At 39.7% G+C, this 12,812-nt stretch overlaps 1 protein-coding gene and 1 long non-coding RNA gene across 3 annotated transcripts; both read left to right on the top strand.

Annotated features, from left to right (window-relative positions):
• Window positions 1-247: 247 nt before the first annotated feature.
• On the top strand, window positions 248-9,562 carry LOC100711688 (leukotriene-B(4) omega-hydroxylase 2). 2 transcript variants are annotated; one of them, XM_003456007.5, is made up of 14 exons: window positions 248-373; window positions 3,391-3,652; window positions 3,746-3,890; window positions 3,980-4,033; window positions 4,173-4,300; window positions 7,032-7,153; window positions 7,231-7,377; window positions 7,469-7,595; window positions 8,152-8,218; window positions 8,387-8,516; window positions 8,610-8,743; window positions 8,939-9,003; window positions 9,081-9,163; window positions 9,240-9,562. In XM_003456007.5, exons 2-14 carry the CDS (start codon window positions 3,467-3,469, stop codon window positions 9,451-9,453), a joined length of 1,602 nt encoding a protein of 533 aa, XP_003456055.1. In that variant the 5' UTR covers window positions 248-373; window positions 3,391-3,466; the 3' UTR covers window positions 9,454-9,562. The 2 variants fall into 2 exon arrangements, with proteins under 2 accessions (XP_003456055.1, XP_005460843.1); XM_005460786.3 differs by lacking the exon at window positions 248-373 and adding an exon at window positions 1,415-1,521.
• Window positions 4,307-5,886, top strand: LOC112843792 (uncharacterized). Its single transcript, XR_003216297.1, has 2 exons — window positions 4,307-4,887; window positions 4,946-5,886. It is a non-coding gene; the product is annotated as an uncharacterized LOC112843792 (long non-coding RNA).
• Window positions 9,563-12,812: the final 3,250 nt, after the last annotated feature.

Below are 12,812 nucleotides of genomic sequence, written 5' to 3' on the forward strand. Positions count from 1 at the left end.
ACTAATCAAACAAAAAGGCGGTCCACCCCTACATGCTCTTACATTCCACAAACATAGTGACACAGTGAACGGTCTGCCGGCTGGGTTGGGCGGAGGATGAATGACCTGGGAGTCCCTGGCGGTGGCTTCTTATGCGCTGCCTCCCGGTCGTGAGCCAATCGGTGATCCATCCGCCCTGGATGCACCAATCATGGAGGAGCACCTGCACACTCAAATTTGCATGTTATAATTACGGCAACAGTCGTAACAAAGGACACAACTGGGGAGACAGACACAATAACAAAACACTGATATACTGATGACATGACCGAGGTGGGACTGGGACAGACTGGACACAAAAAGAATAAAGGAAAGACGAAGCCAAGGTTCTGAGGTATGTCAATTTTATGGTCAAGCCAGATAGTGAAGGGTTGCTCAGCTCCGTCCAACATATAGCGCCACCCCTCCAAAGTGAGTTTCACTGCCAACAGCTCTCTTTCACATACATCATAGTTCCAGTAGGCAGGGGCTAAACTATGTAAAAAGAGCCTGCAGCTTGGCTTGAGGACCCGAACACTGGGAGACCAACACTCCAACCCTAGTGTGAGAGGCGTCAACCTCAACAATGAATGGTGTGTTAATTTCAAGGTGAATCAGGACTGGTGCAGAGGTGAGCAGTTTTTTAGTTTAGAGAAATCTGTATCTTAATTGTGATCTCATTTAAACAAAGATAATCTATAAAACCAGCATCAACCGGGTATGAAGACAGATGAATGAAGCCAGCCGTTTGGCCTCCTGTTTGGGCCTGGATGGGTTATATAGGAGGAAGAGGAGGAGGTAAATAGCGGAGTCATACGGCCTGCGTACTAAAAATCTGCTTAGCTCTTGATATTCCTGTGGTGACTGAGGTGAGATCCGGAGGACTGTCCTTGATGTGAGGTGATTCCGTACGTCCTGGTGGAAGGGCTGAGGTGAGACAATTAGCCAAACAGAACAGGCTCCAGTTAGCGATTTTGTGCCCAGACCAGTCTGTTTGGGGATTATATTTTCTTAACCAAGGGTAACCAAGAATTAACAGGGTGTTAGGGGATCTAAACATGAAAAGTGTGAGAACCTCTTGGTGTTTACCAGACATGACCAAGGTGATGGGCTCAGTCTGATGAGTGATGTGTTTGTTTGGTTAAAAACTGCAGGTTGTTTGAATGCTCAAATATTAACTTTCTGTGTTCCAGATTTTAAACAGACCCTAGTAGAGATTATTTACCAGATACCTTTGAATGTTGAAACAGGTTATTCATTTCAAGAAGCTTTTACAAATATGCACAACTTGTGTTTCTGAAAGAGAAACGTGGTCAAATTTGATGAAATTGGTGAGCTAGTGCACTAGAATAGTTTGATATTTATGAAAGCATCTAGGACCAAGTGTTCTTTGTTCCACTCCAACAAAAATAAACTGTAATCTGCTCAGTTAGTATATAATAAGAGGCAGAACAGGTAGAATGAGTTGCACTCTGCTCATCTCAGCTCTTCACTTCTCTTACAGTAAGAATATTTTATATATTAAAATTCTATTACAGATGACAATGAGAGCTGTCTCTCTCTCTCTCTCTTCCTGGCTATGCTTTCCATTTCCATTTACTATCCAGAAATGGGTTTCAAAACATTTTGGCATCACCTCGATTCTGTGAGTATGTAAATTAGGGCTGCAATGATTCATCGAGTAATTTGATTTGTAAAAAAATCTTGACACTAATTCTTTGTTTCGATGCTTTGTTTAATGCTGTAGCCTGCAATATGTTAAAGATGTAAAAGCCAGCGTTTCACCCTCATTTGCGACTAATATCAAACCTGCAATACAAACCTATTTAGGAGCAGTATGAATAAAAAGTCTGACAAGATTATTAAGCAAGTAAGTAAGTAAAATTTGGAGTAAAACTGGAGTCTGTTTACACACTGCAAAGAGCAAAGACAGGGTATGTGTGTATAAACAGAACATGCGCTCTAGTTGAGTGAAAGAAAACATGTTTCTATTGACCAAAATAGCAACTCTCTTCCTGTAATCAACATTAAGATCTTAACTGGGAAAAAGCGAACGCGAGTCCTTCATCAAAGCACCTGATCAACAAACTCCCATGTGAAGAAAAAAGTGAACTTTGTAGATGCTCCATCCACCTCCGTTTGTTTTACACAGAATCTGCAGTAAGCCCACAGAAGTTGTATTTAAATATGTATATGAACTGTTAACATGACACAAGACTGGTTAAATTGTAGAGCTTACTCACAGCTGTCCTATTTTGTATACCTGCAGCCAATGGGTGAGTCTTAAAGGGGGGTATGGTGTGTACTAGACCATATTAATTTCAAGGTTTTTTTTTTTTGAAAGTGAAATAATATCAACTATTGTGTTAATTAAATTACATTCCCATTTTAATAATATAAGCTTTTTTCAAATGCCAATAAAATAGTACATGGGCCAGTAAAACTTTGAGCCACTGACCTGAGGGTTGGACACTGAATTATTATTGATACTAATTAATGTCTTCGGCATTATAACATCTGTTTTCAGCAGCAAATACTTTGCCTCCTACTAACATCAGAAAGCTTTCCAAGATGAGGGAGTAAAGATTCATATACCTTATTTTATTTGAATTTGACCTTTGACTGTACTTGAGATTATTTATATATTTTTCACTTCACCAAATGTTTTCTTTAAAAAAAACTAAATTTCAATACGACACATACATGCAATCAAAGTGGTGTTGTTGTTGTTGTTGTTGTTGTTGTTGTTGTTGTTGTTGTTGTTGTTGTTGTTGTTGTTGTTGTTGTACTTTAAAACACTGTAGTTTCTAAAATGGAAACAAATGAGCAGTTCATTCTGAAAGACCTGTGTTTTTTCTTTTGAATATTTATTATTGCTCATTAATAAGACAAAGGTATTTGTTATCGGATTACTTGATTAATCGATAGATTACTCGATTACTAAAATAATTTTACATCTTCAAAATAAAGCTAAATTATGGTTTTGGACTTTGTTAGTTCCTCACCATAATCACTTTTAATCTCACAGGTGGCTCGGAGACCCAGTCTCTAAATTCTTAATGACAACGAGTATCTGCCGTTGAAGTTAGCAATTTGTCATTTTTATCATGCACAGTGCTGTTAAGTTGCCTGTAGCAATGAGCTAAAATTAACTGCAGTGGTGTGAAAAAGTGTTGTGTCTGTATGTAGCTGTAGCTGTATCAGTATAAGAAGACTTGTTATGCTTCTGTGAACATAAACAAAAGTGATGACTGGCATGTTTTAGATTCCATATATGTCTGGTATCAGGAACCTAAGCAGTGTGAGGCATGACTAAATTTTGAATTTCTTTTTGAAAACTGTTGGCATTTGTTTTTCTCCTTGTTGAATCAGAATTGAGGGTTGGAGCAGTTTCCTCAACCACAGAGCAGGACCAGTCGACCTCTGGATAGTAATTTCTTTTACAGTGATGGCTCTTCAGCACAGTGTCCTCTCTCCGGTCTTCACGTGTCTCTGTTCACTAATGTACATATTCAGTACTGGACTGGTTGTTGTGGTTGCAGTTTTGACTGTGAGGCACATCTGGTACTCTCGCAGGCTGTCATGTTTCAGCAAACCACAGACACGTTCATGGCTGTTGGGCCATCTTGGGAAGGTACAACACACGGGTACTTTTTGTTGCAACACATATCAAAATTCCCTTTTGACTGCTGAGCTTAAGGTCTTGATTTGTCCTAAAACATGATAGATACGGAATACAGAAGAAGGTCTCCAGCAGATGGATGACCTGGTGAAGACATACAAACACTCGTGCTTCTGGTTCCTCGGTCCTTTCTATCACCTGGTCAGACTCTTCCACCCTGACTATGTCAAACCTCTGCTAATGGTACCTGGTAGGGTAAAACACCAACAGTCAATATTTAAACCACATTTCCAGAGTTTTTGTTCTTCTCTTACATCATCCATCATTTACTTCCTTCAGCCAGCATGACAGTAAAAAAAGGGCTCATTTATAACCACCTACAGCCTTGGCTAGGTGAGTCAAATATTTCCGTTTTCTCATCTGTGATTATGTAGTTTACAGGACTTCCATTGTTTCCCATTTTTTTAATGTTCCATTAAGACTTTGTCTTTTGACTTTTAGAATTACTAACTCTGTTTCTCTTTTTTCTCAGGACACAGTGTGTTGATCAGTAATAGCGAGGTGTGGTCTCGCAAGAGACGACTGCTGACTCCAGCTTTTCATTTTGATGTTTTGAAGAACTACATTACCATATTTAACTCCTCGTCTAAAATCATGCATGTAAGATTCACACAGTAACACAAACAGCTATGCACAATACTGATTCCATGACAATTTTTGGTTTTAGTGACCTATTTAAACAAGAAAACATTTGATCCAGTTTAAATTGCCACCTGTTGGTAAAAGTGGTGCAACCATGAGGAAAGTTATTGTACCACAAGTTTCAGGTTCTAAAGTAAGCCATCAAGGTGTTATTTAACAAAAAGGGTATCAACGAATTTTATGCTGTAAGTCTGCGTAAGTATGCAGTAAGGAAACATGGGCCACATATAGCTCAGATTATTACGTTTTGTCTCAAGTAGACTGGACGACTAAAACAAAATCTTAAAGGTGTAAAATTCTTCAAAAGAAAAAATCTGGTAGTTCAGAATGTAAATTTTTCGTTTATTTAAAGAAAATATCATTTTGGTTTTTTGTTTGGTTTTTTTGTACTTTGAAAAATGTTTTTTTTCTTTTGATAGAACATTGTGTAAAAACAGGAATTTTTTGTAATTTAATTGTTCATCTATTACTTGACTTCTTTGGTGTAGTATCAAAGGCAATGGGGAGCTGATCACCCATGGCAGGGTGAGCTGGTGAGCAGGCAGGTGGTGGAGGCAAACACCACCTGCCTGCTCACCCCCCCATGGCAGGGTGAGCAGGCAGGTGGTGAATGCAGGATGATCCAGGTAGAATGTGAGTACTGACCAAGGTGCAGACAGACTGTAGAGGATAAATTTTAGATGGGTCAGATGGGCACTATTCCTCAAATAAACCACACTCATCGACTCATACTGGACTCATTTTACAGAATTTTGCAGCTTCATCCAGAGTAAGTGATTGTGGACTCACCACAGTCATAATTATGCATTAAACTGTGATCTGACAGCCTACATTGACTACATGAATGGTCAGAGTTGTTGAGACGACTCAGGGGTAAACACATAGTGCAAAATATTTTAAGTATTTTATCCCTGAATAACTGTAAAGTGCTGATATAATTTGAATAAGAATAAAATCTAGTATGTTAAAGAAGATTATTATACACACATAGTAGTAGAAACACGTCGGGCTGGCTTTTAGGCCAGTCTGTGGTACAGCGAGTGAACAGGAAGAAAGAAATCAGCAGAATCAGGCTCAGACAAGGGGAGCCATATACCATTCCATCGTAAAATGTAAAATCTATTCATGTTAAATGTAGCATTTCTATGAAAAGGGCATTTACTTTAATCATACAACAGTGTGACCAACCCTTCACTTCCAGGAAATTATTCTGGGATATTGTTTTCTTGATCAAATCCAGTTTTATTATCTATTTGTTTTAGTGCACCACTTCTATCTGTAGGTAGGCCTACTCTTTCAAGAAGATCAAATGTTTGCTTGTCAGCATTTTTTATGAGATGTACTGACTTTTTCAAAAGAATGTACAAAGCACACGCCAGGGCTGTCATTTAGAAATGGCATTCAAACAGTGACACTGAAAGGATGTTTGTATCCGTCATCTGTATTTACTTTATATATTTATTCTGCGCGGTGTTACATGAAGCAGAATTTGCATATCTCATTATTAAAAGTAAAGTCACATCATTAAATACATGTTGCTGTAAGGACTTGTCTGTTTTCAAGTCTGTTCACCCTAATTATATATTGTTTATATTGTGAACAAAATGACGTGTTTCATTTAATATCAGCAAAGAAAACATCCAGGAAAATGGAAAAACATTCGACACCCACACTGATTCCACTTTACAGAATTACAGGTGATCTTCTAAATTCATGTACAGTACATTCTGTACATTCAAATGTACAGTGGTGTGAAAAAGTGTTTGCCCCCTTCCTGACTTCCTAGTCAAAATCCTGACATGAATCCAATTGAGATGCTGTGAGATAACCTTAAAAAAGCGGTGGGCCAAATTTCCTCCACAGTACTGTAAAAGATTCATTGCCAGTTATCGCAAACGCTTGCTTGCAATTGTTGCTGCTGATGTCTCAATCAGCGGCAGCTGACTGGGCGGGGTTTAGAATAGTGAAGACCCAAAAGCAGAAGCAGGGAGGCAAACAGGAATCTTAATAAAAAATGAACCGTTTATTTGAGGCAGAAGATGAATACAAACCAAAAGGCATAAGGTAACTACGATGAAACTGACTAAAACTGTGAGAACTAAAATACTAAACACTTGGAACATGGGACCTAAAACCGTGAACATAGGGTTTAAAAAAAGCACAACATGACCTGGAACATGACGAGAGACGAACAGACACTCCGACAAAGGACAAAGATAAACAGACACACTGTGCACACCAAAGGGTGGCAAGTGAGGTGGAAACATACTGGAGCACACTTAAAACAGGACGAGTAACTGTCAAAATAAAACAGGAAACACCAGAACCATGACAGCTAGGGTGGTCCAACCAGTTATTAGGATTAGGGGGCAATTACTTTTTCACCCTTAATAATTAACAACTTAATTTAGAAACTTTATTTTGTGTTAACTTCCGTTATCTTTGTCTAATAGTTACATTTGTTTGATGTGAAACATTTAATTGTGAAAAAAAAATTGAAATCAACCGTAGATCAAGATCAAACCGTAGTTTTCACTTTTTCCATTAAACCCTTATACTGATCACGCACAGTTTAGCTTCTTTAACTTGAAGACTTAGACCACATTAATCACACATTCAAATATGATTTTCCTTCCATGCAGAATCTCACATCTTTGTCCTGTTCTTCCCTCCTTGTTTCTGTTTTCAGGACAAGTGGTGCCGACTTGTGGCAGAAGGCAAAACTAATCTAGAAATGTTTGACCACGTCAGTCTGATGACTCTGGACAGTTTACTGAAATGTGCCTTCAGCTATGACAGCAACTGTCAGGAGTGAGAACAGCCACTTATTTCAACTGATATCTTCCATTTTTTTTGTGATGGTGTTTCTAAGAAGATTGTCCCTCCAGGTCTCCCAGTGAGTACGTGTCAGCCATAGTGCAGCTCTGTGACCTGGTAGCACAGCGGCAGCACAACATTTTACATCACTGGGACTGGATTTACTGGAAGACTCAGCAGGGGAAACTGTTCAAACAAACCTTAAATATTGTACACAGGTAATGCTCTGACCTTCTGATATTTGTTATACAAGTTATGTAGGAAGCTGCAGGCATCATGAATTTTAGTCTGCTTTATTCTGGTTTGCAGATTCAGCAGGGATGTGGTTCAGAAGAGACGTGCCCTTCACAAAAAACAGAGGGAGATAATAACACAATCTGTTGCCCCGACATCACAGAGGAGGAAAGATTTTGTGGACATTCTACTGCTGACAAGGGTAGGACAGAGGGACTCTGAGGAGCATATCGTCCTATTCCTAATCCCAATATAGCATCTGCTGAAGTGTCTGTAAAACCGTGAGTGGGCCGGACAGTTTCACAACACCCACGGGAACACAAACTTCCAGTCAGCATCTATAAAACTTTAAGCTGCTGTCAGAGAAGTGTAAAGTGAAGAAAGTATTTTAAAACAAGGGATGATGATCCACTTCCAGACTCATTTAATATGAGCTATTACTGAGACAGTTCTGAAATAATCACATATGTGTTAAGTTTTGTTTATACGAGACATAGCACCTCAACTTGCAGAGTGCAGATAATAAGCCTGCATTAGTGCAGATTTAGCATTACACAGCTTTATATCCCACTGACAATAAGGACTACAGGGACTGGAACAGTTAATGTCCAACATACGTGCAATCTTAGTGAAAGGGTGTCGACGTTGGTCTCAGAGTGAGTAAATAGTTAAAGGTAGATTTAAAAAGTGAAGGAGAACATCTAAAAATGTATTTCATTTTTGGGACTTTATCAGTGTTACTGATGTCTGTGTTGAAGGACGAAGACGGACGAGGCCTAACAGATGAGGAGATACAAGCTGAAGCCAACACCTTCATGTTTGCAGGTGAGACGCTACTCTGACACCAACTTTTGTGGTCAGATGTAAAAACGACACTATAATGTTAACTGCTGCTATACACTAGGATGAGCATGTGTCTTTAGAGTTGCAGCTCACAGTTTGTTGTCCTTCAGATGTCTCAACAATTGGTAAATCTTCCTTCGTCTACTGCAGGTCATGACACAACAGCCAGTGCCATCTGCTGGATGCTGTATAATTTAGCACGCCATGAACACTATCAGGAAAAATGCAGACAGGAAGTGATGGACCTGATGGAGGGACGAGATGGACAAGAAATCAAGTGGTCAGAGAATACAAATGCCAACAACATTATTTGCAGTTTCAAATGGTTACATATGAATATTATCTCAGTGCACTGACATATCTTAATTTTAAGGGAGGATCTGTCCAACCTTCCCTTCACCACCATGTGCATCAAAGAGAGCCTCAGACTCCACACTCCTGTACAGGCTGTATCACGGAGTTACACCCAGGACATGGTGCTGCCAGGAAATCGAACAGTCCCAGCGGGTGAGAGTCAAAGCTCTCTTTCAAGATTTCTAAATAGATTTTAGAGGTTAAAGAGCTGTGTCTTGTCATGAATCATACTCAACTTTATTCAATACTTCATTTGTGAGACCGTATGTTAAAGGATCACGCCAACAGTTGGTGACCGATAGAGATTGATGCTGTAAAGGGAAACTTAAACTTTTTCTTGTGAAACAGGTACAGTCTGCCTGGTCAGCATTTACGGAACACACCACAACCCTATTGTTTGGACAAACCCAAATGTAAGCACTTGGTAACATAATCTACATTTCTACAAACCTATTGTGTGTTTAACCTTTCCCATTTGCTCCCTAACCAGGAGTTTGATCCCCATCGATTTGACCCAGGCAACAAAATGAGCCAAGCTTCTCATGCCTTCATCCCCTTCTCTTCAGGCCCCAGGTTCAGTTTTAGCCTTAATCCAAATAGTACAACTAGGAAATGGATTGGTTAAAATATAACAAGTATGTCTTTACAGGAACTGCATTGGTCAGAAATTCGCCATGACAGAGCTTCAAGTTGTAGTGGCCCTGACCCTTCTCAGGTTTCGACTGACCCCAGGGGTGAACCCTGAACTCGGGAGCAGCAGAGTTCGCCGTCTTCCCCAAATTGTCCTGCGTGCAGAGGGAGGCCTGTGGCTGCAGCTGGAGCCTCTGAACACACTCAGACTGAACAAACAGTCAGAGGAATGATCCACAAAGATAATACTTGAACTTAATTTTTAATAAAGTGTCAAGAAAAGATCAGCTAGAAAGTGAAACTTGACATTGACATTAAAACTACAGCAGACCTGTCTAAGAATTTTGTTTGCATTTTGTTATTGTGCTTTAAGAAAAAAGGAAAAGCTTTCTCTTTATGGGGCAAATGTGCACAGATAGTCTTGCAAATATTTATTCTTCCTGAAAACTTAAGAAAGTTTAGTCTGCTATATTCCATTCGATGTATTCAAAATCTTCTGCTTCCACAATCACCTGTGTTTTTATTTCCACAATAACGTCATGAAAACATAATGAGCCACATAATTATCACTTGATTCATTATGAGTCTTTCAAGTTTAAAAGGTGTACAGGTTTTCCACTGTCATAATTTATCACCCTGACTATGTGATCAACACAGTGCTTGCCTTGCTTGTCCTCATGCATTAATTCAGTGGTTCCCAAAGTGTGGGGCCCGCCCCCTAGGGGGGGCGCAGAGCTATTGCAGGGGGGGCGCGGCATGAAAAGGGAAAAAAACACAAAAACAACGCTTGGACACTGCTAGCACGAGGCGCCCACACAAACGCAAAGCAGGAGATGAAGCATAGCTGAATACGTTTCCAAACCAACTTCATTCTAAGCCAAAGACTAGAAAATATGGTGAAGCACATCTTCCCTTTGGTTTCACCTGCACAAGTGCTGAGGTAGGTCTCCCTGCAGAATTAGTTTTCCCTGCATCGGGAGCAGCTCTGGGCTGTTCAAATCACGGACAAACAGTATCCCACAGTTCTTTATGTTTTTGAACCCATTTTGTAGAGGGTTTTTTTGAAAAATGTATTGATAGCAATGTTGAACATTATTACACAGGAAAAAAAAACAACTACATGTAAAATAATTACACCGTGATGCCTCTGCCTTTCTAAATGCAGGGACAGTAATGGCCTGTATATGTAAGCGTGTAAAACCTGCAGAGTCAGATTAACAGTATTTTGTCTCTATCTGCCATTCATCTCATGTAAACAATAACGTGGCGCACAGTGTAACGTGAAAAAGGCACATACCTTTGACATTGCGTGACAAACTCTGTATTCCTTGTCCACACGTAAACGCAAAAAAAAAGGAGTTTTAAAAAATCTCCGTTCTCGGTGATTCGATACGCCGTTTACATGTGCCCGAAACAGCTGCGCGTTCAAAAATACCGGTGTAGGTGCGGAGGGAGCGTAAAAGAGTTAGTAGTTTATTTTCTTACTACCTGTAATTTATTGCAGATTATTTGTATTTGCTTAATTGTTTAATAAATGTTTGAGGTGTGAAATAAACCGCAATGGAGCAAAATATGGGTGTGTGTGGTTGAAGGATGTGTTTGTGCGTGTGCGTGCGCGCGTGCACGCGCGGGGGTGGGGGGGCGCGAACATTTTTCTTGTTAAACAAGGGGGGCCCAGCAAAAAAAGTTTGGGAACCACTGCATTAATTCATCTGATTCTGCCATTAAAGAATTTCAGTCTATTAGAAATAAAGGATGGACAGGCTGTGGCTCTGGACTAATCTCTTTTAGAGTCTGAATTCTATGGAGTTCTACTGCATCTTCCAAAAAATAAAGCCCCAGGTCCACATGGTTTTCCAACAGAGTTTTACAAATATTGGCCTGTGCTAGTGCCCACTTTAAAAAAAAATGATAACTCAAATTCAGAATGACCACACACTATGCTCAAACATATACTGTGCCATCATTAGTCTCTTTCTTAAACCAGACAAACACCCTATATTTCATACAACTACTGCTCAGTCTTACTCATTAATAATTAAAATGAGTCTTAAAATCATTTGCAAAGTTCTTTCCAGAAGAGTAGAAAAACAAAAAAAGTAGAAAAAGTCACTTCATTAAAATACATCCCAACCAAACAGGTTTCATCAAAGCTAGACATTCAGCCAATAATACACACAGACTTATTGTGTAATAGACTACTGTTCCTTTAACAAATTACACAGGATCACAGAAAAAAAATTGTCTGCTACTTGCTACAGCTACTTCCGGTATTTCATGTGTCTTATACTAAATCGAGTGTGCTGAGTCCAGATCTATAGTCAGATTTTGCCTAGGACATCAGGTTCTGAGGTTTTACATGGTATCATTGGCTATTTATAGAGATGCGAGAAAGTAATTTTATATTCCTTATACAGCCACTGTACATAACTAAATTTTGCTTCAAAACTGTGAGAGACTACAAAAACTTGTCCACATTAACAAACGTGAACAAGTTCACTTGAGTGGTTATGCAAAGCACATAGACTGTTGAAAAAGTGCTTTAGGCACTTGTGAGTTTTTGCTGTTGACCGCTGCAGAAACCAGCAGTAGTCACCCATCATGTTGGGTTGTCTCCATGGTGGCAATAACCTGGTTGAACCGTTCTCCATGTTCATCACTCACATCACCCAAATTTGAAGTGAAAAAATCCAGATGAGAATGCAAGAAATGCATTTTGAGTGACATTCGGCAGCCGAGTTGCCGATATGCAACTTAAAAGTTCAGCGCAGTTTCCAGCCTGATGGCTCTCAAGAAAGTTTTGCACAACTAGCACAAGTGAATCCCAAGCAGCGAGTTCAAGCGTGTTCCGCATTATTTTGCAGATTTCAGGACTAACAAAAATTCCTGCTTTTAGCTTGGCATCCGTTTTGATTTTTCCAAACCTATCCTTCAGATACTGGAAACCATTTCCACTACAATCCATTACCACAGCAAAGATTTTCATTAGGCCCAGTTTAAAGTGAAGTACTGGAAGGTACACTTTCAGTGGATCAATCAGTGATGCATGTAGCACATTGTATCAGCCAACAGTATGCTCAACTCTGGATGGCCATTGTTCACTTTGTAATGATTGCTATCATCACAACTGTTCCATAGACACAGCAAACGGCATTGCCTTTCTCTTGCCATTGAGCCACTGTGTGAGGCCATAGTAGCACACAGTGCAGCAGCTGTGAGGTGCCCAGCTTTTGTCTTAATCCCTAACTTTACACCCGAAATAATACTTGCAAGCAACTGTCACTATCTTCATCAGGTTTTCGTACTGATCGCATGAGGTGTGTTTACCACAATTATAGCAAAAATTGTCTGGATGGTTAATGCAGCTCCACCCACTCATCTTTAGAAGAAAACAGACTTATAGACTTACTAGCAAAATAAGAAAACAGTACTGTCAACAATAAGCTTGCACTTGACTCATCTTGCATTATATATAGGCTTAGCAACTACTGACATCAGCTCACTGACCTGCTCAGATGTGCCCAGACGCTGCAGGAACATGCTGCTGTCATGATGTGTTATAAACCAGGCGCTGGAAGCCATGATGCAGGTA

The sequence above is a fragment of the Oreochromis niloticus genome, linkage group LG23 (assembly GCF_001858045.2).
Source record: "Oreochromis niloticus isolate F11D_XX linkage group LG23, O_niloticus_UMD_NMBU, whole genome shotgun sequence".
NCBI lineage: Eukaryota > Metazoa > Chordata > Actinopteri > Cichliformes > Cichlidae > Oreochromis > Oreochromis niloticus.

Excerpts from the sequence above, each read along its gene's own strand:
- LOC100711688 (XM_003456007.5), top strand. The coding sequence starts at position 3,467 with ATGGCTCTTCAGCACAGTGTCCTCTCTCCGGTCTTCACGTGTCTCTGT. Across the intron at positions 4,301-7,031 it reads CCTCGTCTAAAATCATGCAT|GACAAGTGGTGCCGACTTGT; the intron begins GTAAGATTCACA and ends TTCTGTTTTCAG. Across the intron at positions 7,378-7,468 it reads ACCTTAAATATTGTACACAG|ATTCAGCAGGGATGTGGTTC; the intron begins GTAATGCTCTGA and ends TCTGGTTTGCAG.